This window comes from Gorilla gorilla, chromosome 13, assembly GCF_029281585.2.
Source record: "Gorilla gorilla gorilla isolate KB3781 chromosome 13, NHGRI_mGorGor1-v2.1_pri, whole genome shotgun sequence".
Lineage (NCBI taxonomy): Eukaryota > Metazoa > Chordata > Mammalia > Primates > Hominidae > Gorilla > Gorilla gorilla.
The window spans coordinates 121154923-121182890 of record NC_073237.2 but is presented as its reverse complement, the minus strand read 5'-3'; the positions used below and the strand labels follow the sequence as shown (position 1 = coordinate 121182890).

Genomic DNA, 27968 nt, shown 5'->3' with positions numbered 1-27968 from the left:
GAGCTGTTCCCTTTCCATCCATTCCATCTCTCTGAGTATATTGAGGACAGTGTCCACTTGCTGCCACTTTCTGTCCACTGTACCCTTGACGTCCCCTAAACACTTGCTAATCTTCCTTTTTCTTTTTTTCTTTTGAGATGAAGTCTCGGTCTGTCACCCAGGCTGGAGTGCAGTGGCGCAATCTCGGCTGACTGCAACCTCCACCTCCCGAGTTCAAGCAATTCTCCTGCCTCAGCCTCCCAAGTAGCTGGGAGGCACGCACCACCACACCTGGCTAAATTTTTGCATTTTTAGTAGATACGGGGTTTCGCCGTGTTCACCAGGCTGGTCTCGAACTCCTGACCTCAGGTGATCCGCCTGTCTCAGCCTCCCAAAGTGCTGGGATTACAGGCGTGAGCCACCACGCCTGGCCTCTAATCTTCCTTTTTAACGAAGGGCAGTGGGGCCTGAGGGCCAGCAGATACAGTCTGTATTGGAAGGCAACTGTGGTGCTTGTTGTCAATGTAGCATCCCAGTTTGTGGTCATTGCCACTGGCTTTCTTTTTACTATTGCAATATACATCTTCCTCCTTAAACATTTGTTTAAAAGCATTTTTTAAATAAAGTTTCCTCTAATTTTACTAAAATCATTTTAGTGAAAAGAATGGAATCATCTGAAAGAGAAACAGTAAGTCATGCTGAAGGTGGAAAAGGGAAATGGGAAAAATCACCAAGAGGGGTTGTGAATGACTGCAGTTTGGGCCACATGGGACTATGCGACCTCCAAGGTCCCCTCCCCAATTCCATGATACTCTCTTTTTCCTAGGAAAGCATTTTTTTTTTTTTTTTTTTTTGAGACGTAGTCTCACTCTGTCGCCCAGGCTGGAGAGCAGTGGCGCGATCTCGGCTCACTGCAAGCTCCGCCTCCCGGGTTCATGCCATTCTCCTGCCTCAGCCTCCCGAGTAGCTGGGACTACAGGTGCCCACCACCACGCCTGGCTACTTTTTTTGTATTCTTAGTAGAGATAGGGTTTCACCGTGTTAACCAGGATGGTCTCGATCTCCTGACCTCGTGATCCACCTGCCTTGGCTTCCCAAAGTGCTGGGATTACAGGCGTGAGACACAGCGCCCTGCCAGCCTTTCTTTTCTTTTTCTTTTTTTTTTTTTTCCTTACCTTTCCCTCGGCCCCACATTCTCTGACCCAGGAGTGAGTTTACCCTGCACCTCTCTCTGCAGTTGGCACAGGAAGGCAGGGAAGGGGCCGAGGCTAGTGTCTGAACACCTTTGGGAACACCTGGCTTGTCTTCTCCACTCAGCGGGGTCTGGCTTTCAGTCTCAGTTGGATTCTGCACAGCTCACCATTCCAATTAGTTCCATCGGCAGTGTAGCAACAATGCCAATTCTCATAACAAACTCTTTATTTTTTATTTTTATTTTTTTGCATGCCACCACGCCTGGCTACTTTTGTTTATTTTTTGTAGAGAGGAGGTCTCACTATGTTGCCCAGGATGGTCTTGAACTCCTGGTCTCAAGTGATCCTCCCACCTCAGCCTCCCAAAGTGCTGGGATTACGGGCATGAGCCACCATGCCCGGCCTCCAATTCCCATTCAGCTAACAGCGTACTTAATCTCCCATCCACCTACCCCATTCATTTTTCCACACCATCAGTTCCTCCCAATGCCTGATCCTGAATTTTTTTTTTTACTTTTTTATTTTTATTTTTATTTTTGAGATGGAGTCTTGCTTTGTCGCCCAGACTGGCGTGTGGTGGCGCCATCTTAGCTCACTGCAACCTCCCAGGTTCAAGCAATTCTCCTGCTTCAGCTTCCCGCGTAGCTGAGACTACAGGCGTGTGCCACCATGCCCAGCTAATTTTTGTATTTTTTGGTAGACAGGGTTTCACCATGTTGGCCAGGCTGGTCTCGAACTCTAGAATATATACAATATGATCTTCTCCATTTTAATAGGAGAAAGGTCAGACCCCAAGCAAATTCCCCAAGTTTGACCCCTGGTTTGAAAGATCCTAAGGCTTATGCTCTTGCACGGTTGTTTGTGAGTGTGCACTCCTGTGCTGTGTTGACCTCTGGTAATCCGCCTACCTCAGCCTCCCAAAGTGCTGGGATTACAGGTACGAGACACCATGCCCGGCCGACAAATTATTTGTTTTAAAAGTTATTAAATTTATGTGTTCTGATAAGGATATGGACCACAGCATTTAGTCCAGACTTTTAAATCAAACCTTTTATCATGTCTTTATTTAGATATAGCCCATCTTGTTGCAAAACAGATATCTCAGCAACTTACAAAAATAGATAAAGTACAATAGCATAAAAATAGAAAGATTAGGGTAAAGGTAAAAGCAGAAAGCTAGAATGAAGCGAGTCTAGTAGGAGACTCAGCACAATTGGAAAAAAAAGGGTCTCGAATTTGACTTTGAGCTTCCCAGAGGCCAAAACAAGGAAGAAAACATGACTGGTTACAAGATTCCTACCAACAGTTAGTCTGGGACTCTGGTACAAAAACAGACCTGGTTTATACCTTGACTCTACTGCCTGTTGGAGATGTGACCCTGAGCAGGTTGCTTAAGCTCTCTGAATTTGAGGCTCATCACCTGTAATGGGGAGGAATAATGCCGGCCTCGGGGCTCCTGGCGGGGGGATTAGGGGTAAAGCTCTAGAAGGGTCTTGTCCTCACTGAGCTGCATGTTCTTAGCTGTAAGCGGGAGTTCACAGCCCTACCCTGAGCGGGAGAGAACTTGACCAAACCTGTGGCATGAAAGAGGTGGGGCTGGATTCCAACCCAGGGCTCCCTAACTCCCAGCCAGGGCTCTCTGCCAGCCATCCAGTGCCGTGTCCTGTCATGACAGCGGCTTCCAATGCTATCCCAGAGTTAAAGACGCTTTGGAACACATGGGCTTTCAAGAGCCCTCAAATCATTCCCAGGAAAATCCCCCAGCTCCACCTTTAGCACTGCCCGCAAGGCGGGAGCTCCATTCTCTACCCCACCGCAGAAAAAGCCGATTAAATGTAAGGCCTGGACATCTCTAGGGGGAACGCAAGAGGTAGCCAAAGCCCCTCATGAGTCACGTTGTTCAGAAACACCCGAGACAGCTTCCTTTGCCTTCCTTTGCCTTTGTAGATGAGGTCAGCAAGAAGACCTGGTCCCCCTCAGTCCAGGCCCTCCCTTGTTTGAAGTACCTTTTGCCAAAAGCAACAAAGCCCAAGACAGGTAAACAAACAAACAAACAAACAACCTCAAAAGCTGTTGGGGATCAGGTTTCCATCACAGCTCACAAGCGTGCAGTTGTGGGCTGGTTCCAGTTCCCTACAAGAAAAACCTTTCCCTTCCTCTCCTCACCAACAGGACAACATCCAACTGTCTTAGAATTTTTTCTCTGTAAATTTATACTCGACTTTGTTCTAAAAATGACTGGAGGTATCCACTCCTTGGCTTGGCATTCAGGCTTTTTATGAGCTGGCCCCAACCTCCTTCTTGGGGCTTCCCTGTGGATGCAGTTTAGGGATAAAAGCAACAGCCTCTGTTTCTGGAGCTGCCACTGGAGTGACAGGCTGGTGGCAAAGAACACGCACTGACCAGCGCCTGGAACAGGCTGAGCTGCTGTGTGAGCCTGGGTAAGTCTCTTCTCCTCAGTGTCCTCATCTGTAAAATGAGGACATTCAGGATGCAGACCTCCCACTGCTGTGAGGCTGCAAGGATATGCCCGTGGCAGGCTTAGCACAGCTGGTGCTCAGTTAATGATGATGGTTTTCTTACCTGATTTTGAAACCTGGTTCTCCACTTAACTGCCTATGTGACGAGTGACCTAACTGTTTGTTCTAGGCGCCAATGTGACCATATGTAAAATGAAGAAACTGGCCAGGCGTGGTGGCTCATGCCTGTAATCCCAACAGTCTGGGAGGCTGAGGCAGGTGGATCACCTGAGGTCAGGAGTTCAAGACCGGCCTGGCCAATATGGTGAAATCCTGTCTCTACTAAAAATACAATTAGCTGGGCTTGGTGGCAGGGCCCTGTAATCCCAGCTTTTCAGGAGGCTAAGGCAGGAGAATCACTTGAACCCGGGAGGCGGAGATTGCAGTGAGCTGAGATCGCGCCATTGCATTCCAGCCCGGGCAACAAAAGCGAAACTCTGTCTCAAAAAAAAGAAAAGAAAAGAAAAAAGAAAAAACCGACCATACCCACCACATAACCCACTTACAAGGGTATGAAAACAGAAGAGGCCTAGTGAATGTTTGTTTGGAGGCTGTGGCCAGGATCGTTCCCCCAGAATGCAATGCTGCTTGCCCCTTAACTTTTAAAAATCAGCCTATTCTCACTTTCCTTTTTTCCAGATTAATGAAGAAAGGGGGGCCTTCTCCTTCTTCTCACATGGTTGGGCTATGATGTCACGAAAGACACAGTCTTGTAAAACCCACACCCAGGGCCAAGGGAGATGCCGGGGCCTCGCGGCCCCCTGGTGAGTCCGGAAGAGGAGCCTGCAGTGGTTGGTTGGCCAGGGGTGGGGGCTGGATGTGACCATGATGAGTCAGGCCTGGCTGGGCTGGTTGTCATCATTCCCCTGTATTCCAGGGGTGAGTTAGAGCTTAAACAAAACAGCACCTGACAATGCCTGAAAGAAGTGTATTCTGCACAAAAAGCATTTCCTGGCCAGGCGCAGTGGCTCATGCCTGTAATCCCAACACTTTGGGAGGCTGAGGCGGGCGGATCACCTAAGGTCAGGAGTTCGAGACCAGCCTGGCCAACGTGGTGAAACCCCTGTCTCTACTAAAAATACAAAAATTAGCTGGGTGTGGTGGTGGGTGCCTGTAGTCCCAGCTACTAGGGAGGCTGAGGCAGGAGAATCGCTTGAACCCAGGAGGCAGAGGTTGCAGTGAGCCGAGATCGCGCTACTGCACTCCAGCCTGGGCAACAAGAGCCAAACTCCAACTCAAAAAAAAAAAAAAAAAAAAAAGGCATTTCTTTACACTCTTACACTCTTGGCTGTGCAGCTGACCTTCCTAACATGGCAACTGGTATTCAAACATACAGACATCCTGGGAGCTGGCATTGGGACAGAATGAAGGCAGCAAGGGCCAGGGGGCAGGTGAGGATGAGCAGTAAATGTCCTTCACAGGTGCTGGGGTGCCTTCCCAGGTAGGGCAGCCTCCATGTGCGGAGAATAAAGGATACAGACAGAACCCTTCTGGAAGGAGATCGGCTGTGCCCAGCTTCCAGTGTGACACTGAGCTGCTCTCTAAACTTTTCTGAGCCTCTTTTCTCTTTCATGAAACAGGGAGTTGGGCTAGAAAATTTCTTTCCAGCTCTAAAAATACTGTCTAAAAAAGCAGAAGAGGGGCAGGCTTGAAGGCCTCGTCCTCTGGGCTGTGTGGGTCTGAGGCTCTGGGGAGCCACCAGTGGCCCCGGGCAAGGTGGCCCCGGTGCATCCTCAACCCAAGTCCTGGGTTGAGCCAGGAAAAGTCCAGTCTGCAGACCCTCAGTTCTTCCCTCCCCGTTCCCACCCTCTGGTTCTCTCCTGCAACCAGAAGAAGGCCTGATGCCTCCCCCGGACCCAACTACTCACACCATGTCTTCTGCAGCCCCCAGGCTGCTGGGCCAGCCTGCCCAGTGACCAGGTCAGGGCTGGCAAGGAAGAGGGAAACTGTGCCATCCTAGCACCACACCAGACTTGGGCCTAGGGTCTTATTCATGGCAGACCCGGAGGTATCCCTGAGTGTGTAAAGGTTGTGGGTTTGAAAGCCCAGAGAAAAAGGACAAGGCGGACTCCAGGCCCAAAGGCTCTGGATGAACCAGGGAGGGGACCCAAGGCCTGACTATGTGAACAACGCCAGTGCTTCTGGGTGGAGAGGGAGCCTCAGCTCAGCTCCCCACCCTGGCAGAGCTGCCGGCTGCCTTCTCAGCTGCTGCTGCAGAAACAAATGACGGCACTGATGAAGAATAAGAGAAAATAAAAATGAGCATAGAGCAGACAGGGGCCTTGGAACAGAGGACGGGATTTTCTCTCGGGGTGCGGTTTCTGCTCAGCAGCTAGGTGACGGTAGAGGTTTGGAATGTGGCCGGACAGCGGGTGGGGTGGGCTGGGCTGGGGGTGCTGGCCAAAGACAAGAGACAAGGACATTGGCTAAGGGGCCCTAAGCCCAGGGCCACCAACAGCTCAGCCAGAACAGGGCCCTAGGATGGCAGGCAGAGCCAGGGCCTCCACCCCACACCAGTACACTGGCCCTAAAGGCCTCTGGTTCTGAGTGGCCCTGGGAAGGGAGACTGAGTTGAGAGAACAAGGGAGACCAGGGGAGATGGGGGAGGGCGTGGTGAAGTCTCCTCATCCGTAAAATGGGGCTGTCCTGAGAGCACAGCCTGCCTGATCACAACTGAGGTGTTAGGCAAGAGACGGTGCCTCTCTGAGCCTGTCTCCTCATCTGTTAAATGGGTTCATGATCTCTGCCTCCAAGGGAGGTGCTAGGAGAATCAAACGGGTAAGTGTGTGGGAAGTGCTTGGCACGGTGCTCTGCAAGTGGAAGCAAGTATTACCCACTGGGTGCTGAGGAAGCTCAATCCTGGTGACCACCTCATGCCCAGTCCCAGCCCTGGGCTGGCCCCCCAATAAATATTTGCGGACTGGGTCAGTTGCAGGAGCTGCTGTGCAAAGCCCCTCCCGCACTGCTGCCTCTCTCCCGGGAGCACAGGTCTCCACTCAGACCACGAAGTGGAGGGTGTAGGTGAGCTGGTGGCCATTGTCCCAGGCGTACAGCACCCGCTCCTTGGGGTTGTAGTCGATCTGGGTGGTGTAGGCGTGCTCGTTGAGGAACGGCAGCTGGGGGCGTGCGTCGGTGCCCGTGTGCGTGTCGAAAGCGTAGGCGACCTGGCCTTCCTGCTGGTTGTACGTGTCCACGGCATACAGGATGCCGCACACCAGGAAGCAGTTCCCGTAGGAGTTCCGCCGCAGCCGTGTCTTCCACGTGGTCTCCCGGTGCACGGAGAGATCGCCGGGGTCCAAGCGACTCAGGACGATCACCTCGGGCTGGGCCTCATCACGGTCGTCCACGGCGGGGTAGATGACCCACAGGCCGCTCTCGTCCACGGCAAAGTCGATGTCCGAGTGTCCGCGCCACTTCCAAGGTGTGGTGTCCTCGTATACCACGTCGGGCAGCAGCGCCCAGGAGGCCACGAAGCGCTGCCGTAGGTCGTACTTGATGATGTTCTTGGTGAAGGCGCGGTTGTAGTAGAAGGCGCCCTGGTACACCACGTGGCCCGTGCCGATCCAGTTGTAGGGCAGCTTGTACATGTTACTCCAGCGGCCTGCAGGCGAGGGCGATGGTCACCCCAGACCTCCCGAGCAACCCCAGCCCACCCACATCCCCTGAGACCACCAAGGGCTCTCAGTGGCCCAGTAAGTGACTGATACCAAGCATGTGCAGTGTGCCTGGAGCTGGGATGACATCTTATTATGGCACGAGCGTCTCCCGAAGGAGGTCTATCATCATCCCATCTGCTTAAAAAGAAACAGGCTCAGAGGATCAAGGTCGTCCAGCTCTGGAATGGCACAGCTAGGATTTAGACACAGGGTGACATCAGCCCCATTCTTTGTCTCCAGGCCTTCGTCCCTGCTGTTCCTCTGTTAGGACTGCCATTCCCCAGGCTGTCTGCTTGGGGAATGCCTGCCCATCTTTCAGAGCCCCAGGCCAATGTCACCTCCTCTAGGAAACCTTCACTGACCTCCCTAGCCTGAGTGAGGGGCCTCTCCTCCAGCCTCCCATAACCCTTTGTCTTTTTTCCCCCCAGGACACGTCTGTAGCAGCCAGACAGAAGCCTTCATCTTGATACTTATCACTGGCTTCCTCCACCACCCTGTGCGCTGCTTGAGCAGAAAGCCCGCCAATTTTGAGCTAGCGGAGGAAGGATTTCAGTTGTTCCAGGCCTTTATTTTTTTCATATTTTTCGAGATAGAGTCTCTCTCTGTCATCCAGGCTGGAGTGCAGTGGTGCGATCTCGGCTCACTGCAACCTCTGCCTCCCAGGTTCAAGCGATTCTCCTGCCTTAGCCTCCCAAGTAGCTGGGATTACAGGCGCCTGCCACCACACCTAGCTAATTTTTTTTTTTTTTAATTTTTTAGTAGAGACGGGGTTTCACCGTGTTGGCCAGGCTGGTTTTGAACTCCTCACTTGAAGTGATCAGCCCACCTCAGCCTCCCAAAGTGCTAGGATTACAGGTGTGAGCCACCACGCCCGGCCTGTTCCAGGCCTTTAGTTGTGACTCCATGGCTTTCGGGGTTAAGTCCAAACTCCTTTATCTGGCTCACCAGGCCTGCCCCAGCTTACTCAGTCACCATCCCCCCTACCCCAGGCCATCACGTTTCCTCTCATTGCCAGGCCTCTGCATGTACTGAGCCTTCTGCCTGGAACACCCTTCCCTCTCCCTTCCGCATGGTTTACTCCTACTCTTCTTCCAGGGCCCAGCTCAGCATCACCTTCCTGGGAAAGTCTTCCCTGATCTCTAGGCTGGGTTCCCATAGCCCCTTCAGTGCTCCCTCTAATGCTGTACTGAAATTGTCTCTTTAAGCCTTTGCCTCCCCCACCAGACTGTGCATTTCTGAAGGGCAGGCTAGATCTAAATGGCCCCTTCCTGGCATCATGCCCCAGATTTGATAACCAGAATTCTGCCCTTCCCTGTGCCGTCAGCTCCATCCTGGCCCCTGCCCAGACCTGCAGCTCCGCTAAGGCCTGAGATACTGCGCACCTATAAAACAGGTGATAACCCCACCTCCTGGAGGTATGTAGCTACCAAGAGCTGATACACGGGGGGCGAGATCAGCACAGGGTAAGCGTTCAACAAATGGAAACTCAGTATTGGCCCCTTGATGGTAAGTCACACTTGTGAGGGCAGGACCATGTCTCTCTTGTTTGCCGCTGCATTCTGGTTCCTGCAGGGTGCTAGCACACCGGGGTGCCATGGGGTCTGTCTGGGCCTCCAGCCCAGTGCCCTCAGCCCAGAACCCCCTCCTTGGGGTGGCTAACAATCTGGAGCTCAACCAGCCTATACCATAGAAACCCACAAGGCAAGGAAGGCCAAGTCCCCATGAGGACCCCTCCCCAGGTTGTCCATACCCAGCCCCCTCTCCACCTCCGGGGGTCCCTGACCTTGCTTGAAGTTTTCCAGGTTGCGGAACTCCACCAGGCTGTTTCCATAGTAGTAGTTGGTGACATAGATCCTGTCGTCTCGAGCTGCAGGGTCCTTCATCCAGGCTCCCTCGTGGCGCCCATAGCTGTGGTGCCTCACAGGGGGGTCCACAGCCCGGAGGGTGCCCTCACAGCTCGCCTCTCTGCCTGTGGGGAGGAGGGCAGGCAGCATCGGTACACAGACCCCCAAGCCCCCCAGCCAGAGCAATGGGCTGGGAATGTTATCTGGGTCTAACTTAAATCTCTCCTGAAATTTTGTTTGTGGCCTTCTTTCCCCTTTCCTCATCATCAAAACAATGCCTGATCATTACCAAAAACATAAAACATTCAGAAAAGCAGAATGGAGGCCAGGCGCAATGGCTGACGCCTATAATCCCAGCACTTTGGGAGGCCAAGGTAGGTGGATCACCTGAGGTTAGGAGTTCAAGACCAGCCCGGGCAACATGGTGAAACCCGTCTCTACTAAAAATACAAAAATTAGCTGGGCATGGTAGGCGGTGCCTGTAATTGTAGCTACTCAGGAAGCTGAGACAGGAGAATCACTTGAACCCAGGAGGCGGAGGTTGCAGTGAGCAGAGATCATGCCACTGCACTCTGGGTGACAAGAGTGAAACTCCGTCTCAAAAAAAAAAAAAAAAAAGAATGGAGAAAATAAAAATCTTCAAAGTTATATTATTCATTATATGTGGAATCTAAAATAGTCAAACTTGGCCAGGCACAGTGACTCACACCTGTAATCCCAGCAATTTGGGAGGCTGAGGTGGGAGGATCACTTGAGCTCAAGACTTGAAGACCAGCCTGGGCAACATAGCAAGACCTTGTCTCTACAAAAAAAAAAAAAAAATTTTTTTAATTAGCTGAGCATAGTGGTGTGCGCCTGTAGTCCCAGCTACTGGGGAGGCTGAGGTGGGAGGATTGCTTGAGCCTGGGATATTGAGGCTGCAGTGAGCTGTCATCACACCACTGCACTCCAACCTAGGCAACAGAGCAAGACACCACCTCAAAATAAATAAATAAATAAAAATTGGCTGGGCGCGGTGGCTCATGCCTGTAATCCCAGCAGTTTGGGAGGCTGAGGTGGGCGGATCACAAGGTCAGGAGTTTGAGACAAACCTGGCCAATGTGGTGAAACCCCGTATCTACTAAAAATACAAAAATTAGCTGGGTGCGGTGGTAGGTGCCTGTAGTCCCAGCTACTCTGGAGGCTGAGGCAGAAGAATCACTGCAGGAGGTTGCAGTGAGCCGAGATCACACAATTGCACTCCAGCTGGGTGACAGAGTGAGACTCCATCTAAAAAAAATAAATAAATAAAATAAAAATAAATAAAAATAAACATTAAAAATTAAAAATGTTAAAAAGTCAAACTCATAAAAGCAGAGAGTAGAATAGTGGTTACTAGTGGATGGGGGGGATTGAGGAGATGTTGCTTAAAGCATTCAAAATTTCATTTAGACAACAGGAATAAGTTCAACATATTGTACACTTGAATTCTGATTGCTAAGAGAGTAGATTTTAAGTGTTCTAGCCACAAAAAAAGATACGTAATGTGAGGTAATATATATGCTAATTAGCTTGATTTAGCCATTTCACCGTGTGTACACATATCAAAGCATTATGTTGTACATTATAAATACACACATTTAAAAAAATTATTCTTTCTGCAGTATGCCAAACAAATGAATACATACAATTTTTATTTGTCAGTACAAAAATGTAAATTTTTTTCTTTTTTGGTTTTTCTTTTTTATTTTACTTTTTAAAAAATAAAAAAAATTTAAACTCTTATAAGATAAAAAATAAAAACCTAAAAACTGCCATTATCCAAAGAAAAATTTTCTTCTGTTCTTTTATTCTCTTTTTAAAAATTGTATTTCACTGATCACTTGAGGTCAGGAGTTCAGGACCAGTGTGGTCAACATGGCGAAACACTGTCTCTACTAAAAATAGAAAAATTAGCCAGGCGTGGTGGTGTGTGCCTGAAATCCCATCTGCTTGGGAGGCTGAGGCAGGAGAATCTCTTGAGCTCAGGAGGCAGAGGTTGCAGTGAGCTGAGATCACGCTACTGCACTCCAGCCTGGACCACAGAGTCAGACTCCGTCTCAAAAAAAAAAACAAAAAAAAAAACCAAAAAAACCAAAACAACAACAACAATAATAATAAAATTTTATTTAAATAGTTTTTGGGGAACAGGTGGTTTTTGGTTACATGGGTGAGTTCTTTAGTGGTGATCTCTGAGATTTTAATGTATCTGTCACCTGAGCAGTATACACTGCAGCCAGTAGGTAGTCTTTTATCCTTTACCCCCTCCCACCATTCTCCCATCCAAAGAAAAATTTAAACATGTGGCATTTCCTTCCTTTTCTTTTTTCTTTGCATGTACAGTCATGCAGACATACTTTAAAAAACTGTGAGTATACAGTTTTATGTATCCTGTTTTTAGCCTCCGTTGAGCAATTTCTCTCATCATTAAATAGGCTTTTAATGATGTGATTTCAAGGTTCTGCCAGGCCGGTGGACAGCTGTGCCCTGAATTTATCTGACCAGTCCTCCCCATGTCAGCCCTTCGTGTTATTTCCAGTTTTCTGACATTAGAAATGATGCCATGATGCAACCACTTAAGCGGCAGCTGTTGTTCCCATTGCTGGTGGATCCTTCAGGAAAGATTCGTAGAAGTGGAATGACCTTGGACCAAAGCAGGACAGGGTTTGAAGGATTTTCACCACAGAGAGCCAAGATCCCTTCGGAAGGACGGGATCAATGACTTAACGAGGAAGATTTCTACCATGAGACACAGAGCAAAACTATAAATGCTGACATCAAAACAGAGCCAACGATTGGACACAGGAAATAAAGAAATAAAAATAGTTGCTGGATTTGATGATGGCATTCTAGGTGACATTTTAAGAAGAATTTGTTGAAAATACTACCTGGGCTTGGTGCGGTGGCTCATGCCTGTAATCCCAGCACTTTGGGAGGCTGAGATGGGAGGATCACCTGATGTCAGGAGTTAGAGACCAGCCTGGTAGTGAAACCTTGTCTCTACTAAAAATACAAAAATTAGCCAGGTGTGGTGGCGGGCATCTGTAATCCCAGCCACTCGGGAGGCTGAGGCAGGAGAATTGTTTGAACCCGGGGGACGGAAGTTGCAATGAGCCAAGATCTCACCATGGCACTGCAGCCTGGGTGACAGAGTGAGACTCTGTCTCAAAAAGAAAAAGAAAAAATTTCTTTCGCCCAGGCTGGAGTGCAGTGGCACAATCTCAGCTCACTGCAACCTCTGCCTCTTGGGTTCAAGTGAGTCTCCTGCCTCAGCCTCCCGAGTAGCTGGGATTGCAGGCACCCGCCACTACGCCTGGCTAATTTTTTTAATTTTTAGTAGAGAGGGGGTTTTTCCATGTTGGCCAGGCTGGTCTTGAACTCCTGACCTCAGGTGATTAGTCCACCTTGGCCTCCCAAAGTGCTGGTGTTACAGGTGTGAGCTACCATGCTCAGCTATAAAAAGCATTTCTTAACTTGAGGGCTTCACAGAAACAGGCTGTGGGCTAGATTTGGGCACAGGCTACAGTGTGCTGACTCCTGTGAAGCTCACTCACCTTGGCTGGAGACTTCTGGACCTGAAGGTGGCTCGGTGGGCAGGAGACTGGTGGTGGGGGTCGGGGTGGTGGTGGCGGTGGTGGTGGTGGTGGCAGGGATTGAAGTGGGGGTGCCAGAAGCCAGGTCCACTCGCTCGGAGGACCTGGGCTCAGCCTCATCCTGCTCTGCGGAGTTGGGCTCTGCGGAGTTGGACCTGCCCTCCACCTTGGGCGGCAGTTGCTCCAGCCAGGAAGTGCCCTGGAGGGCGTTGTCTGCGGAGAGAAGACCCCTGTGCTCAAATCTCAGCACCACCTGCTGCCGTGTGGGTCTCCCTAAGGTCCACTGGGCCCCCATCTCAGGGGCCCTCAGGGAGTGGAGGGGGAGGCCTCCTCAGGGCCTCCTCACACCTGGAGGGGGGTGAAAGGTCTCAAAATGGGAGGCAGGGAGGACTTCACAGCCAGGGCTCTAAACCCAGCCAGGTGGCCTCAGCCATGTCCCCCTGCCTTCCTGGGCCACCTCTGTGAACTAAGAGTCATGAGCCCACCATGCCGGACTGTGGTGTTGACTATAGAAAAATGTACATAAACATTTGCACAGATCCCAGCAAATACGAGGTACCAAAAAGGAGATCCCTTTCCTTCCTACGCATCAAGCACTTTGTACCAGTTCTCTCATTTGCTAGATTCAATTCTAGAGAGAAGCTCTTGTTCCCGTTTTACAGGCCTTCTCCTATTACTCTGCCATGGAAAATGCAGCTGCTGCCAGAATCAAATGAGACGGCATGAACGAAAGTGCTTAGAGGGTTGGGCGCAGTGGCTGGTGCCTGTAATCCCAGCACTTTGGGAGGCTGAGGCAGGCAGATCACTTGAGCCCAGGAGTTCAAGACCAGCCTGGCCAACATGGCAAAACCCTGTCTCTACTAAAAAATAGAAAAAATTAGCCAGGTGTGGTGATGGGCCCCTGTAGTCCCAGCTATTAGGGAGGCTGAGGAGGGAAGATCACTTGAGCCCGGGAGGTTAAGGCTGTAGTGAGCCATGATCGTGCCACTACACTGCAACCTGGGTGACAGAGTGAGACCCTGTCTCAAAAGAAAAAAGAAAGAAAGGAAGGAAGGAAGGAAGGGTTTAGGGAAACACTTTTACACTTTTGTGACACCGGCCGGGCGCGGTGGCTCATGCCTGTAATCCCAGCACTTTGGGAGGCCAAAGTGGATGGATCACCTGAGGTCAGGAGTTCGAGACCAGCTTGGCCAACATGACAAAACCCTGTCTCTACTAAAAATACAAAAATTAGTCGGGCATGGTGGCACGTGCCTGTAATCCCAGCTACTTGGGAGGCTGAGGCGAGAGAATTGCTTGAATCCAGGAGGCAGAGGGTGCAGTGAGCTGAGATTGCACCACTGCACCACTGCCTAGGTGACAACAGCGAAACTCTGTCTCAAAAAAAAAAAAAAACTGTGACACCAGGGAGACAAAGGAACGGTGCTGTTATTACTATGATGGTCTGGTGCCCAGGGGACCTCCTGGTCAGCTGGGTGAGGGCTCAGAGGCCCCTTGACTTGAGGACAATAACTTCTTCCTTTTTTCTCCATTTTGGGCTTCCTCTTTGCACAGGCCCTGCTGTGGGCAGCCTGGGCCCTGGCGGGGATGGGGGTCATCCCCCTGGTCGAGGAGGACCACAGGGAGGCCTGGCCTAAGCAGCCTGCCAGGGCAGGGCGCCTGTTCCCACAGGCCTTGCTGGCAGAGTCAGATGCCTGCAGCTGTTCTTAGGCAGTGCCCCAGCCAGGGATCAGAGGCTCTGTGCCGTGTCCAGACCAAGCTGGCAGGGCTTGGGCCAGCAGCTGGGACCAGGGGAAAGAGGCCCCTGAGTCCTGAGAGGCCAAGAAACAAGAGGGCTCTCAAAGGAGCCTGGTCCCTGACTGTTTCACCTCCTTGCGCCCCTTGCACATGGGCTGGAAGGAGGGCTTTGCAGGAGGAGGTGGTCAGCAGGACCTAGGAAGGGGAGGAGCAGGTTTGGGACACCCCTCTGGGACATCAGAAGAGAGCAGCCATCTGGGGCGGGTCTTAGTGGGGGAATCAAGAACCACAACCTGTAGAGATGGCTCAGAAATTTGGGGTATCTTGAAACGTGTGTCTCTTGTTTGCCAATTACTTTGTCACCCTTCTCTGTGATCCAGCAGAGAGCTGCAGGAAAAATACAAGAGTCTGTGGGCTGTTCCTTGGGGATATAAGAAGAGGGAGGAGCTGGAGAGGAAATGAGAGATGCCCCGAAAGCCCTTGTCACTTCTCAGGAGCCCGGTATTCTCCTGCCCCTCACTGTGGCAGCTGCCTGGTCATAGGTATTTTTTCTCACTAGACTGTGAGATCTGTGGGGACAGGGACTGTGTCTCTACCATTCCCTGTTACCTGGTCAGAGGGGACCTTCAGCACATTTTCAAAAGCACAAAGAAAAGTCCAATGAAGGTGAAGACAGCTGTAAATACTGAAAAGCCACCGAGTGGCCCTGCAGGTTGGTTCTGCCATCTCATCCCAATGACCCCCTGAGTGGGGTGTTATCCTCATATGTGGATGAGCAGAGGGCACCAACAGGTAATCAATGGGTGGAACTGAATCTGGGGTGGTCCGACTGCAGAGAAGATGAGGGGATTCCTAGGAGGCATCCATCCCCGACTCCCCAGGGTCCCCATTCCCCTCCTACTCACCTGCCACCGCCTCGGTCACCTCCTGCTTGCCTGCCTTGTAGTAGGTGAAGCCCCGGATCACAGCCTGCTGCTGGGCCAGGGCGCGGGGCTTGGCTGTGGGCTGGAGGAACCTGCCCTTGCCGCTCTCCTTCCTCAGCTTCTCCACCTGAAGCAGCTTCTCCTTGGGAGGTTTTGGGAGGCCTCTGTCTGCAAAGCTCTTCTGCACACTGCCATACTTGCTGATGTCCTTGCCTTTTCCTCCAGCTGTGTCCTGGGAGGGAAGAGAAGTCTCAGACTTGAAGGACGGTAGAAGAAATGTTGTGGGGAGTCCTGGGGGCTCAGCATGTGGGGACTGGAGGTGGCCATGTTGCCCCAGGCCCTATGTCCCAAGCACTCACAAAGTCACAGCTTTCCTTTACCCCACCATGGCGGCTACATCCATGACTGGTTTGCCTCAGTTTCCTCACCCAGCTCTTTAGCTCCCTTGCAGGCTTGAAGTCCAACCTGATAGGTTAGATTCCTGTCCCACTTCTCAACTCCTGTCCACTCCCCCTGGGGGGCAGGCTAGGGGGGCAGGCTAGAAGGGCCAGCTCCCTGGGAGGCAGCCTCCTCTACCTGCTTACCTTCCCAGCCTTGTCTCTCTTACTCATTGGTCTTAGTACGTGGGGAGAGGAGAGGTTCTTAGGCACCTAGGCAAGGTGACCAACTCATCCCAGAGTGCCTGGAACATTCCTAGTTTTAGCACTGAAAGTGCTGCATCCTGGAAAAACCCTCAAGTCCCAGGCAAACTGGGACAGGGTTGGTCACCCAACCTCTAGGATATGCCATTTCTAACGTTTGGTGTTTTGTTATTTTCACTTCCTATTTCAATGCCTCTGATGCTGGCTTGGCACAAGAACACAGGGCCTGTGACATCACTCATCGTTAGGCAGAAGCTCCAGCAGATACGGCAAGTACAGTAGCCGGGTGCCTTCTGCACCATTGCCAAAACACGCTTCATTCTCGCCTGCGGAATTGGCACGGGAATGAGCAGGAAGCCAGCTGGGGGCCAAGGCACAGGCTTCCTAGCTGCTTTATCGGCATCTAGGCGGTCCCAGTTGCAGACACAAATGGCCGCATTATCACAATGTCAGCAAAGGAGACCGAGATGCGGAGAAGAAGAGAGGAAGAGGGTGGGCTTGGCAGTCACGCAGACCTGGCTGCCAGTCCCAGCTCCGTCACCGCCTCTCCATGTGACCTCTCTCCGTGCCTCATCTGCCAAATGGGCAGGGGTCGCCCCTCCTCCCAGGTGACTATGGGGTTCACTGACAATGTCTGTGAGAAAGTCAAGTTTAAAGTTGGAATTCCACAAATGTCAGCTCCCTTCTTCAGCCACTCACCAAAACACAAGGCCAGTGTGAACAATGGTGTGGCTTGTGTCTTGCCCAAGGGTGACTGGCCAGAGGAGCCTGAATGGGGTTGAATCCAGTCTGCACTCCATTTGCCAAGCCACATACCCAGCAAAGGCAGGAGCCTCTGTGCAACTGGCTCACCCAAAAGTGGTTGTTCCTTCTAATTGATCTGCTCAGAGGGAGAACCAGCTTCACAGTTCATCTGCCTACAGAGAGGACGTTTATCACATTTGCACGCAGGTGTGTTATCTGTCATGGGTGGCTCTGCCTAGTGACAGAACCAGTGCCTCTGCTCACTCTGCTCTGAGCTTGGAGGTCGAGTGCCTGGGTATTGGCTGCAGGAGTTCTGTACCCCAGGGTGGGTTAGATGAATGGGTATCAGTCTGCAGGGGTCCCTGAGGCATTGCCCACCTCCCTCTGAGCAGGCTCAACCCAGCCACAGCAGGGGAGGCTAGAAGTGGTTTTGCTGCAGCCAACCTGGTCTCTGAGGGCCAGGCAGGGGGCACCACCTCCACAAGCTTGTCCCTACTAGTTTCAAGCTTGGGAATGAGAAGGATGCCAAACACCTGGCTTAGGGACCAGCCCCCTTGGCAGGATCCCCAGGCCTATCCCCATTCCCTGTGCTGACTGTGCTTGCTGTACAGTAGGTACCCCCTGCACATCACCCTGCCAGGGACTCTCTGGCTGTGCCAGTCCTCAACCCCATCTTACAGCCCCAAACCCCCATCAAGCTGATCCACAGGGCCAACGTCCTGGCACACTGAGCTCCCAAGTTCAGCCAGCTCCGGCCCCATGATCAGAGCTGGGGCCTCACCTGGGCCTTGCTACCAGTGCCCGTGGCAGGGGTGGCAGGGGCGGTGGCGGCATCCTTCTGCAGCAGCTGGAGGCCCAGGCGGGACAGCTCCTTCTTGATGCCCAGCATGATGGCAGAGTGATTCTCATAGTGCCTCAACTGCTCACTGAGGTGGCGCACGCTGTCCTTCACCACCTCGTTCTCCCGGCTCAGGTTGGCCTTGATGCTCTGTGGAGGGGGCAGGATTGGAGGTCTTTCCTGGGCCAGCTTCCTCTGAACCCCTAGCCTGGAGGGACACCCCAGCTTTGGTCATTAGGCTTTGCTGCCCAGTCCCCCGAATGGGCTGGGGGCGGCCGCAGTGAGCATGAGCAGGAAAAATAGGCTCCAAGAGACCCTGTGTTTATGAACTTTTTAAATTTAAAAAGTGAAGGAATTAAAAAAATAGATAATACATGTGCATGGTACTAAATTTAAAAGATATCAACGGCTATAAAAAGTCACCCTCCCACCTTTATTTCTCAGTGCCAACAGTTATTATAGGTTCCTTGTATATCCTTCTAAAGAGAGTCTGTATATTTACGGGAACACATGTATACATACACACATATTTTTACCACTTTTCTTTTTTGCTGAACAGCCTATTTTGGGAACTGATGCATATCTGCATATATAGGGCTCCGTTCCTTCTCATGGCCACACAGTACACCATTGCTTGAAGGCCATAATTTATTTACCCAGTCCCTTATTTTTTCTTTTTCTTTTCTTTTCTTTTCTTTTTTTTTTTTTTTTGAGTAGCTGGGACTACAGGCACCCACCACATGCCCAGCTAATTTTTTGTGTTTTTAATAGAGACAGGGTTTCATCACGTGGGCCAGGCTGGTCTGGAACTCCTGGCCTCAAGTGATCCGCCCGCCTTGGCCTCCCAAAGTGCTGGGATTACAGGCGTGAGCCACTGCACCCAGCCGCCGAGTCCCTTTTTGATGGTTACTCTTTTTTTTGAGACAGAGTCTCACTCTGTTGCCCAGCTTGGAGGGCAGTGGTGCGATCTCGGCTCACTGCAAGCAATTCACTGCAACAACCTCTTCCTCCCGGGCTCAAGTGATTCTCCTGCCTAGCCTCCTGAGTAGCTGGGACTACAGGCGCGTGCCTCCATGCCTGGCTAATTTTCGTATTTTTAGTAGAGACGGGGTTTTGCCATGTTGGGCAGGCTGGTCTTGAACTCCTGACCTCAAGTGATCCACCCACCACAGCCTTGCAAAGTGCTGAGATTACAGGCGTGAGCCACCATCCCTGCCCGTTATGGATGGTTACTTAAGTTGCTTCCAATCTTTTGCTACTTTAAAATTACTTTAAAATTGTACACATAATACATAAATATCTTCTGCTTATAAAATCTTCAAACAATGTAGATGGAGTGAAACCCTTTGGGGTTTTGCTGAGGGTGAATCTCTGCTCCCTGCAAGTCTCCAGCTTCTCTCCTGGGCCGTGCCGGCTCCTCTCCCAGCACTGAGCCCTGCCTTTACTCCCAGGCCTGTTCTCCTTCCCTGCCTCATCTCCCCTTGCTGGGGCTCTGGCTCCTTGCCTACTTTTAGCAGCTCCCACACCAGCTCCTGGATCTACTCCTGGTTCTGAATCCTGCCAGGAGCAGACAGACTGCTTAGAACCATAATGCTCCTCGCTCTGTGAACCTCCCGCTATCTAGGGATCTCCTTTGCTGGGCTGTCACCCAAGCTGGCCTTGTTCACTGGAGAGGACTTGGAAACCTGGGGGGCCTGGCAGGTATCAGTCCCAGTTCGCCAAAGCTCTAGTAGATCTGGGATTCTTTCGTCTGAGTCTACTTTTCAGCTAAAGCAGGACAGACAGAAGTCAGAGGCAGAAAGCACCAGTTTGCTGAGAAGCCGCGGAGCAACAGAATTATGGGTCCAGAATTTCATTTGTAGAAATTGTTACAGAGGAAAAGATAACCTAAAAGTGATTGACGTCCAGTCATCCCTGGGTGACTCATGTTCAGGGACCAAGAGGCAGCAGGCAGGAGTCGGATACCCGTGGGTTCAAATCCTTGCTCTCTACTTCCTGGCTGGGTAACTTTGGGCCAGTAACTACTTCTCCAAGCCTCAGTTTCCCTGCCTGTAAAGTGGGCTATTATGTCATCATAATAACAACTAAATGGCAGGGTCACTGTGAGGACCAAAAAGTCTATGGAATATGACAGTGCATTTTAAACTAGATTCCAGGGGCTGGGTGCAGTGGCTCATGCCTGTAATCCCAGCACCTTGGGAGGCCAAGGCAGGAGGATCGCCTGAGCCCAGAAATTTAAGACCAGCATGAGCAACGTGGTAAAGCCCCATCTCTGCAAAAAACACAAAAAACTGGATGGGTGTGGTGGTGTGTACCTGCAGTCCCAGCTACTTGGGAGGCTGTGGTGGGAGGATCAGTTGATCCTGGGGGATTGAGGCTGCACTCTACCCTGGCCTACAGAGTGAGACCCTGTCTCAAAAAAACAAACAATCAAAAAACTAGATCCCAGGGATGACAGAAGTCAAAGTGTATGACAGATTTTCTCAACCTCATCACTATTGACATTTGCCAGATAGCTGTTTGCTTTTGGGGACTGTCCTGTGTATTGTAGGGTATTTAGCCAAATCTCTGGCCTCTAACCAGTAGAATCCCAGTAGCACCCATCCTGTCCTCCACTTAAGTTGTGACAACCAAAAATGTCTCCAGCTATTGCCAGCTTTCCCCTGGGGGCAAAATCACCCCTGGTTGAGAACTACTGGTGTCAGGGAAGAGAGCAGAGGGAAGCTGAGACCCCAAGTTGCTGCTTATCCCCTGGGAGGTTTTTCCCTTTGGCAGAGGGATCCAGCCTCTCCCAAGCGAGGCTGTTCTCTCCCCACCTCCTCCCAGGGTGAACAAAAGCTTTTTGCTTTTAATTTTTCCATAAGGTTATCACTTAGTAAACCATGGTTAACAGAAGCAAAGCAAGATAATGCAAAACAGAAGATAATTAAAAAGTCATTTTTCTGTGGCTGTGGAAACCATCTCTGGTTGGTTCCAGGCCTAGCTGATATACCCTCCGGATCATCTGGCTCAGAGTTACATGAAGTGGGTTGACATTTCCTGAGGTTACACGAGGAAAGATCAAAGGAGAATAACTTCAGAGCCAGTAACGGGAGGGCCTGGAATGTACTAGCTGCACAGGAAATACTGGGACACAGAAGAAATTCACCAAGTGTCAGCTTTCTCTCCTGCTGCCAGGGGCTTGGCCAATAGTAGGTACATACCAAACACTTTTTGAATACTTAAAGCCACTGTGATCCCAACTTTGGGGTGAGGAAGGGGTTAATCTCCTACCCTGGGGCACAGGATGCCCAGGTGCCCCCTCCCTCTGTAAAGGAAGCTGGGAAAGGAAGCCCCCACGCCCGCTCCTGGCAGCTGTATGTCCCCAGACTCCCAGTGGCCCAACAGAGGCCGGATGCAGGAAACAGGCGGAGGTGAGGCTGTGCCAGCAGAGATACAAACCTCGAACCTGCAGCTTGGACCCCCATGCTCGCCCAACTCTGTCTTTGTCCCCAGGGGCAGTCCTGGTCCCCTGCCCAGTCCTATAGCACATTCACCCTGACCAGGGCAGGACACGCAGCACCTATGCCTCCACAGCAGCTGGGCACTAGCCCATGTGCTCGGTCAGTCCTGCCATGTTTTACCAACCCAGGGGGGGCACTCCGACAAGGTATCTTATTTTTTATTTTGAGACAGTCTTGCTCTGTCGCCCAAGCTGTGGCACGATCTCGGTTCACTGCAACCTCCACTTCCCAGGTTCAAGTGATTCTCCTGCCTCAGCCTACTGAGTAGCTGGGATTACAGGCGCGTACCACCACGCCTAATTTTTGTATTTTTAGTAGAGATGGGGTTTCATCATATTGGCCAAGCTGCTCTCAAACTTCTGGCCTCAAGTGATCCGCCTGCCTCGGCCTCCCAAAGTGCTGGGATTACAGGTGTGAGGCACTGCACCAGGCCACTGAGCCACCATGCCCAGCCACCAAGGAATCTTGTGTGAATGGTACCCCCAGAATTGTGGGTCCTGATCTTGGTGCACTGGGGGCAACTGCAAGTTCCAGCTCCCTCTGAACCCCTTTCATACAACCAGCAGGTGCCTCGGTTTCTCCACTCAGACTTCAGCTTCCTGCAGGCCCTTGAGCCAGTTAGACCTCTTCCCCAGAGGCTGGACCCTGTGGCCCGCATTTCCCTCCCCCAGCTACAGGCTGGAGTCTGGCTTCCCATGGTCACCAGGGTGAAGCCTGGATTGCCCGGGCCCCTTCGGACAGCGCCCTTGGCCCCCAGCACCACAGCAGCCTGGCCTCTGGCGGCAGCCCCGCCCTTACCTCTTCCAGTGTGTTCATCTGGGAGGCCACCTTGTGGACGTAGGCGTGCACCTTCATCAAGTCCATGCTGTACAGGGTGCCCTCCAGGAGATCCACCATGGACTGCAGCTGCCCGGGGAAGGGGGATGGTTAGGCAAAGAGTGCAGCACATGGCCGGCCAGACACAGAGGGTAAAAGGAACCCTGCTGCAATTGAGAACTCCAGAACCTGGGCCAGGCGCTGTGGCTCACGCCTGTAATCCCAGCACTTTGGGAGGCCAAGGCGGGTGGATCACCTGAGGTCAGAAGTTCAAGACCAGTCTGGCCAACATGGTGAAACACCATCTCTACTAAAAATACAAAAATTAGCCAGGCACGGTGGTGTGTGCCTGTAGTCCCAGCTACTTGGGAGGCTGAGGCAGGAGAATCGCTTGAACCCAGAAGGTGGGGGTTGCAGTGAGCCGAGATCACACCGCTGCACTCCAGCCTGGGTGACAGAGTGAGGCTGTCTTCCAAAAAATAATAATAATAATAATAATAATTAAAATAAAAAAGAACTCCACAACCCCAGAGCCTCAGAGTGGCTGGCATGGGCCCTGAGCACTCACCAGCCCCAGCTTGCTAATAATCACAAGAAAAACCACAGGTTCCATCTTCTGAGCCCTTACCACGTGCCAGGCGCTGTGCTACGGGCTTTAAGGAGCTATACCAATTAATCATTGTAACAACCTCATGAGGTGTGTAGTGGGCACTGGAGGAGTTTGTCCAGATCTTCTGAGATCCCTCTTACTAGATTTTGTGCCCGTCCCTGGCTTCCATGTGCCTGCATCTGTGACTCTCTTTAGAGTTGCTTCGCCCCCAAAGTGCCAGAGAGTATACGTCCTCTTGCAGCTGCCTTGAGGCAATGATCTAGTGACACGGACATCTATAATCCCAACTCACTAGCCCCAGTGGGGATGAATTGAGCTGTTGTCCCCACTCCAGAGATCCTCCGGGGATGTGACTGAGGCTGGCACTTTTCCCAAGACCACACCCTCACTTGGATACCCTCTTCTCCCCACCCTGCGTCTCCCACTTCATTTCCAGTTTCTCTGAGGAGTATTTTCTTTTCTTGTTTATTTGTTTTTCAGAGACTCTGTCACCCAGGAAAGAGTGCAGTGGCTTGATCATAGCTCACTGCAGCCTCGAACTACTGAGCTCAAGCAATCCTCCCACCTCAGCCTCTGGAGTAGCTAGGACTACAGGTGTGCACCATCTGGCCTAGTTAAGTGTTTTATGTTTTGTAGAGATGGGATCTTACTATGTTATTCCAGCTGGTCTTGAACAATGATCTTCCCACCTTGGCCTCAAGTGATCCTTCTGCCTCAGCCTCCCAAAGCACTGGGATTAGAGGGATGAGCCACCACGCCCAGCCCAGGAATATTTTCAAAATAAATCACTTGCACATGAATCTCTGGCTTCAGAGCCTGCTTCTTGTGGCCCAAACTAACACCAGGTATGGACAACTTTCACCCTCATTTTACAGATGGATGCAGTTTAGAGGGGGCAAGTGACTTGCCCAAGGCCACCCAGCTGTTCAACGGTGGAACCAGGAGCAGAACCCAAATTCATATAAATCCACGTCTCTTTCCCAACATTCGGCAGGGGAGATATCATGAATCACCGTCTCTTTCCTATCATGCTTTATGGCTCCTGTCTCATGGTCAGATGGGGAAATGGCAGCCGAGAGAGGGAGGGCCTTGCACAACAGGTCAGCAGCAGGACCTGGAGCAGCTGCTGGGTCTCCCTTGCCCAGCCCAGGGCTCTGCCCTACAGCTTCCCCTCTCCCTCTCCTCTGTCACGCCTCATCAGGATATAACACTCCCTCCAGATGGCCAAAATGCCAGAGTGTCAGGGAGACATTGGCACAAGGGGCTGGTTGGGAAACCAGCCTTCCCTGGCTTCTTGGGAAGGGCAGTTCCTCGGGCTCACCCTCACGCACAGCCCCACCCTGAGCCCTCCGGCATTTCCCAGGGCCTGCACAAGCCAGTGCTCCTGTCTGGTCCTGGCTGGCGGTTTCCAAAACAGTTTTACTCCCACCTTCCCAGGGGGTCTCAAACTGTTTTAAGCCAGGGAGCTTTTCTTTGAGCAGAAGCTGATCTCTAAAACAGAGACGGGGGCGGGAGGCTGTGCTGGAAGCAAAGATAGGCTCATTGGCTTCTCTGCTCTCCCACAACCTGGCTTTGGCCCTGAGGGTCTGCATGGGACCCCTGGGGCTCTGGAACACAATTTGAGAATCATGCCCATAGACACTTCTGTGCCTCAGTTTTCTGTGTTAAGAAATGGGACAATAGGGCCGTAGTAAGGAGCAGCAGTGTATGGACAGAGCTCAGCACTGTGTGGACACAGAGAGGGCTTCATGAAGCCCAGCAGCACCGATGGCTCCTCCTAGGGGCTACATGGGAAGCTCCCAGCTTCACTCTGCTGCCTTCATGGCCACCAACACTGGCTTTGGCGAGGGTCCCTCCCTTGCGAGATGACCCTCTGTGTCTCCCCACTGCCCACATGTGGCTTCTCATCTCCTGAGTCTGGCATCTGACCCCTCCATGATCTGCCCCTGCCACCCTCCTCCAGGCCAGCACATGCTTACTCAGCCAGGCACTGAGGAGAGTGATAAGCAAGACCAAGGGGCACCCTGGTCTCTCACAGGCTGCCAAGGACACAGCAACACACAGGTGCCCAGATCTGGGGACAAAGGTAGTGACACATAGGCATCCAGATCAGGGGACACAGGTAGTGACACACAGGTGCCTAAATCAGGGACACAGTGACACACAGGAGCCTAGATCAGGGGCACAGGTAGTGACACACAGGAGCCTAGATCAGGGGACAGAGGCAGTGACACACAGGTGCCAGAATCAGGGGCACAGGTAGTGCCACACAGGTGACCAGATCATTAATGATGGGTGCTGATCTTTTCCGGGCGCAGGTGTGGATCAGGAAAGGCTGTCAGGAGGAAGTTTTGTTCAGTCCGAGCTCTGTAGGAGAGCACTAATTAGGCAAAGATGCCCAGGAAAGGACATGAAGTAAAGGGAGCAGCCTGTGCTATGATCTGGAGGAGAGGAGAAGGATGGTGTTTCCAGCCATGCCACTCAATGTGCGATCTGCTGAGCAGCACAGGCTCAAAATGCTTAATAGCAGCCTGTGATACAATCATTACAGAAAATGGGAGTAGGTTTTTTAGGAACTTTTGTAGCCACTTGACAGAGCAATTTTATATCTGTTGACTCTCACAATAAAACACTAGATTTATCCTGTGTATGTCTGGCTTTGTTTCATTTCTTTTTTTTTCTTTTTTTTTTTGAGACAGAGTCTCGCTCTGTCGCCCAGGCTGGAGTGCAATGGCACGATCTCCACTCACTGCAACCTCTGCCTCCCGCATTCAAGCAATTCTCCTGCCTCAGCCTCCCAAGTAGCTGGGATTATAGGTGCCCGCCACCATACTTGGCTAATTTTTTGTATTTTTAGTAGAGACAGGGTTTTGTCACATTGGCCCGGCTGGTCTTGAACTCCTGACCTCAGGTGATCCACCTGTCTCGGCCTCCCAAAGAGCTGGGATTACACTCATGATGCACTGCGCCTGGCCTGCCTCATTTCGTTTCCCTAATAATTCATTTGTATAGCATTTTACAAAACTATTGGTTCTTGAGAGACCTTTAATCTTTAAAAAACTGGCCCTTCACCACAGATAGCTTGAGAAGCGCTGTGCTAGAGGAAGTCACAGGTGCTGGTGTGGCCAGAGAAGAGAGAAGGCTCATGCCACACCCACCCCACTTGCCATTACCCAGAAATGCCCTCCTTTCCTCTCTGCCTGAGGGACTCTTACATGTCCTTCAAGGCCCAGCTCTATCCTTCTATCCCCTCCTTGGGGCTCCCACAGTCCCTGGGATGTCCCTTGGCCACAGTCCCTGATCATACTGCCATTACTGGGGTCAGCAACCGTGTCCTCACAAGCCTGGGGACTCCTCGAGGCAGGAGCCATGTCTGGTCCCATCAAGAAGAAAAAGGAGTGGGGAGGTGACAAGGCACCCTCCAACCCCCAGTCAAGATGGGGACAGTAGTTATGCTACTCAAAGTATCTCTCCTACCACAGCCATGCTGCGGAGGACAAACCACAGCTGGAGCTATTAGCTTGAGGGGAAGGGCTGGGGTAGAGATGGGGTGGGATATAGAGTAGGTGCCCCAGCCCCATCCTGTGGGCTCCCCTTAACCTCCTTCCTTGGGGGATGCTTATAGAGAATGTCCTGCTGAGAGAGGGGGAGCCAAACTGAACAGGAGGAAGCCCCAACCCTGTCTCCTACTGCCTCTGCCGCCTTCTCCTCTTGGGGGTCCCTGAAAGTGTACCCACTCCCACCCTTGGGGTACCAGTGAGGCAGCATATCCTCTCCTCCTCCTCCAGCCCCACCTGCCGGGTCAATCCCCCTTTATCCTAAGCCAGTTCTGCTGACCCAGAGCCCTGTGGCAGCTGTGCACTGAGAAGGCCTAAGGGATTGTGGGCTCCTGGCTGAGAAGGCGGTCTCATGACTCTTCAGTGGGCAGGGGACAAAGTAGAGAATTCCTGGGTTCAAATCTTAATACTTGGCTCATGCCTGTAATCCCAGCATACTGGGAGGCTGAGGGACGTGGATCACTTGAGGTCAGGAGTTTGAAACCAGCCTGGCCAACATGGCGAAACCCCATCTCTACTAAAAATACAAAAAAAAAATGAGCCGGGCATGGTGGCAAACGCCTGTAATCCCAGACACTCAGGAGGCTGAGATGAGAATCACTTGAAAGGGGGAGCCGGGTGGAGGTTGCAGTGAGCTGAGATCATGCCATTGCACTCCAGCCTGGGCGATAAAGTAAGACTCTGTCTCAAAAAAAAAAAATCTTAATACTGCCACTTTCTTGCTATATGATCTTAGGCCACAGCCCCTCTTTGGGCCTCAGATTCTCCCACTAGTAAAGCTGGTACCATAAGTCCCCTCTCCAAAGGGTTGTAGCAAGGATTAAATTAGCCAAGAATTAAATTAGCCAGCGTTTATGAAAGGGCTTTGTGTCCTCATGTCAAACATGTGTACAATTCAGTTATCGAGAAGTTGACTCGAGCAGAAATTGGGTTTGTTCCTGTAACTGAAGACTGGCCTATGGCCTGGGTGCCTTGAGTCTGCAGGGTCCTAAGTGAGACCCATGTAGACAGTGTGATCCAGGGACTGCCAAGCTGTCAAGATGCCACTTTGCTTAAAATTCATTCCCCCTGACTCCCCACCCAATTTTGAGAGCTTGGCATTCATTCAGGCGTTACAAAAACAAAACTAAAGTTGAATTTAAAGAAAACATTTTTAGCCAAATGTTGGGAGACAGTTCTTCCCGGATCTCTTGCTTTTCTGCATGACTTGCGTGCAGAGGCACTGACTGTCTCTGTGCTGAGCCATCTAGCTGTATAGTGAACAGCCCTGGAAGACAGAGACACTGTTTCCTTCCAGAAGAAAGGGCAGGCATCCTTGGTGCCCATTATAAAAGATACAGATTCTCTAAGCTCAGGGCTCCTTTCTGTAACACACCTTATTATACATGCAGGTGTTATCTGACCCTCACTGCATTAGCCCATGGCAATTGGAGCTGGGGAAACTTGGCAATTGCTGTAATAAAGTCCTTTGTCTTTGAACCAGGAGGCTGCATCTGGCAGGCTAACTTGTTAGCTTACAAGTAGGGTAACATCTCAGACCTTCCACAGTTTCTGACACCAAACAGGCAAAATAGAGGGAGAAGTTATAAAAGGAAAACATACTTTCAAAAGGCACCAAACTGGAAAGGCACAGTGACTCACGCCTGTAATCCCAGCATTTTGGGAGGCTAAGGTGAGAGGACTGTCTGAGCCCAGGAGTTTGAGATTAGCCTGAGCAACATAGCAAGACTCCATCTCTACAAACATTTTTAAAATTAGCTGAGCCTGGGGGTGTGCACCTGTGGTCCCAGCTTGGGA

General features: G+C 51.5%; 1 protein-coding gene across 1 annotated transcript in view; it reads right to left on the bottom strand.

Annotated features, from left to right (window-relative positions):
* Positions 1-2207: 2207 nt before the first annotated feature.
* The window catches only part of OLFML2A (olfactomedin like 2A), a 37613-nt gene continuing 11852 nt past the window's right edge, over positions 2208-27968 (bottom strand). The window contains exons 3-8 of the mRNA XM_004048596.5: positions 21987-22094; positions 17629-17835; positions 15445-15694; positions 12764-13015; positions 9131-9316; positions 2208-7292 (exon numbers count right to left, since the gene is read on the bottom strand). Coding sequence (XP_004048644.1) covers positions 6688-7292; positions 9131-9316; positions 12764-13015; positions 15445-15694; positions 17629-17835; positions 21987-22094 — 1608 coding nt within the window. The 3' untranslated portion in view covers positions 2208-6687. The remainder of the gene's footprint in view (positions 7293-9130; positions 9317-12763; positions 13016-15444; positions 15695-17628; positions 17836-21986; positions 22095-27968) is intronic.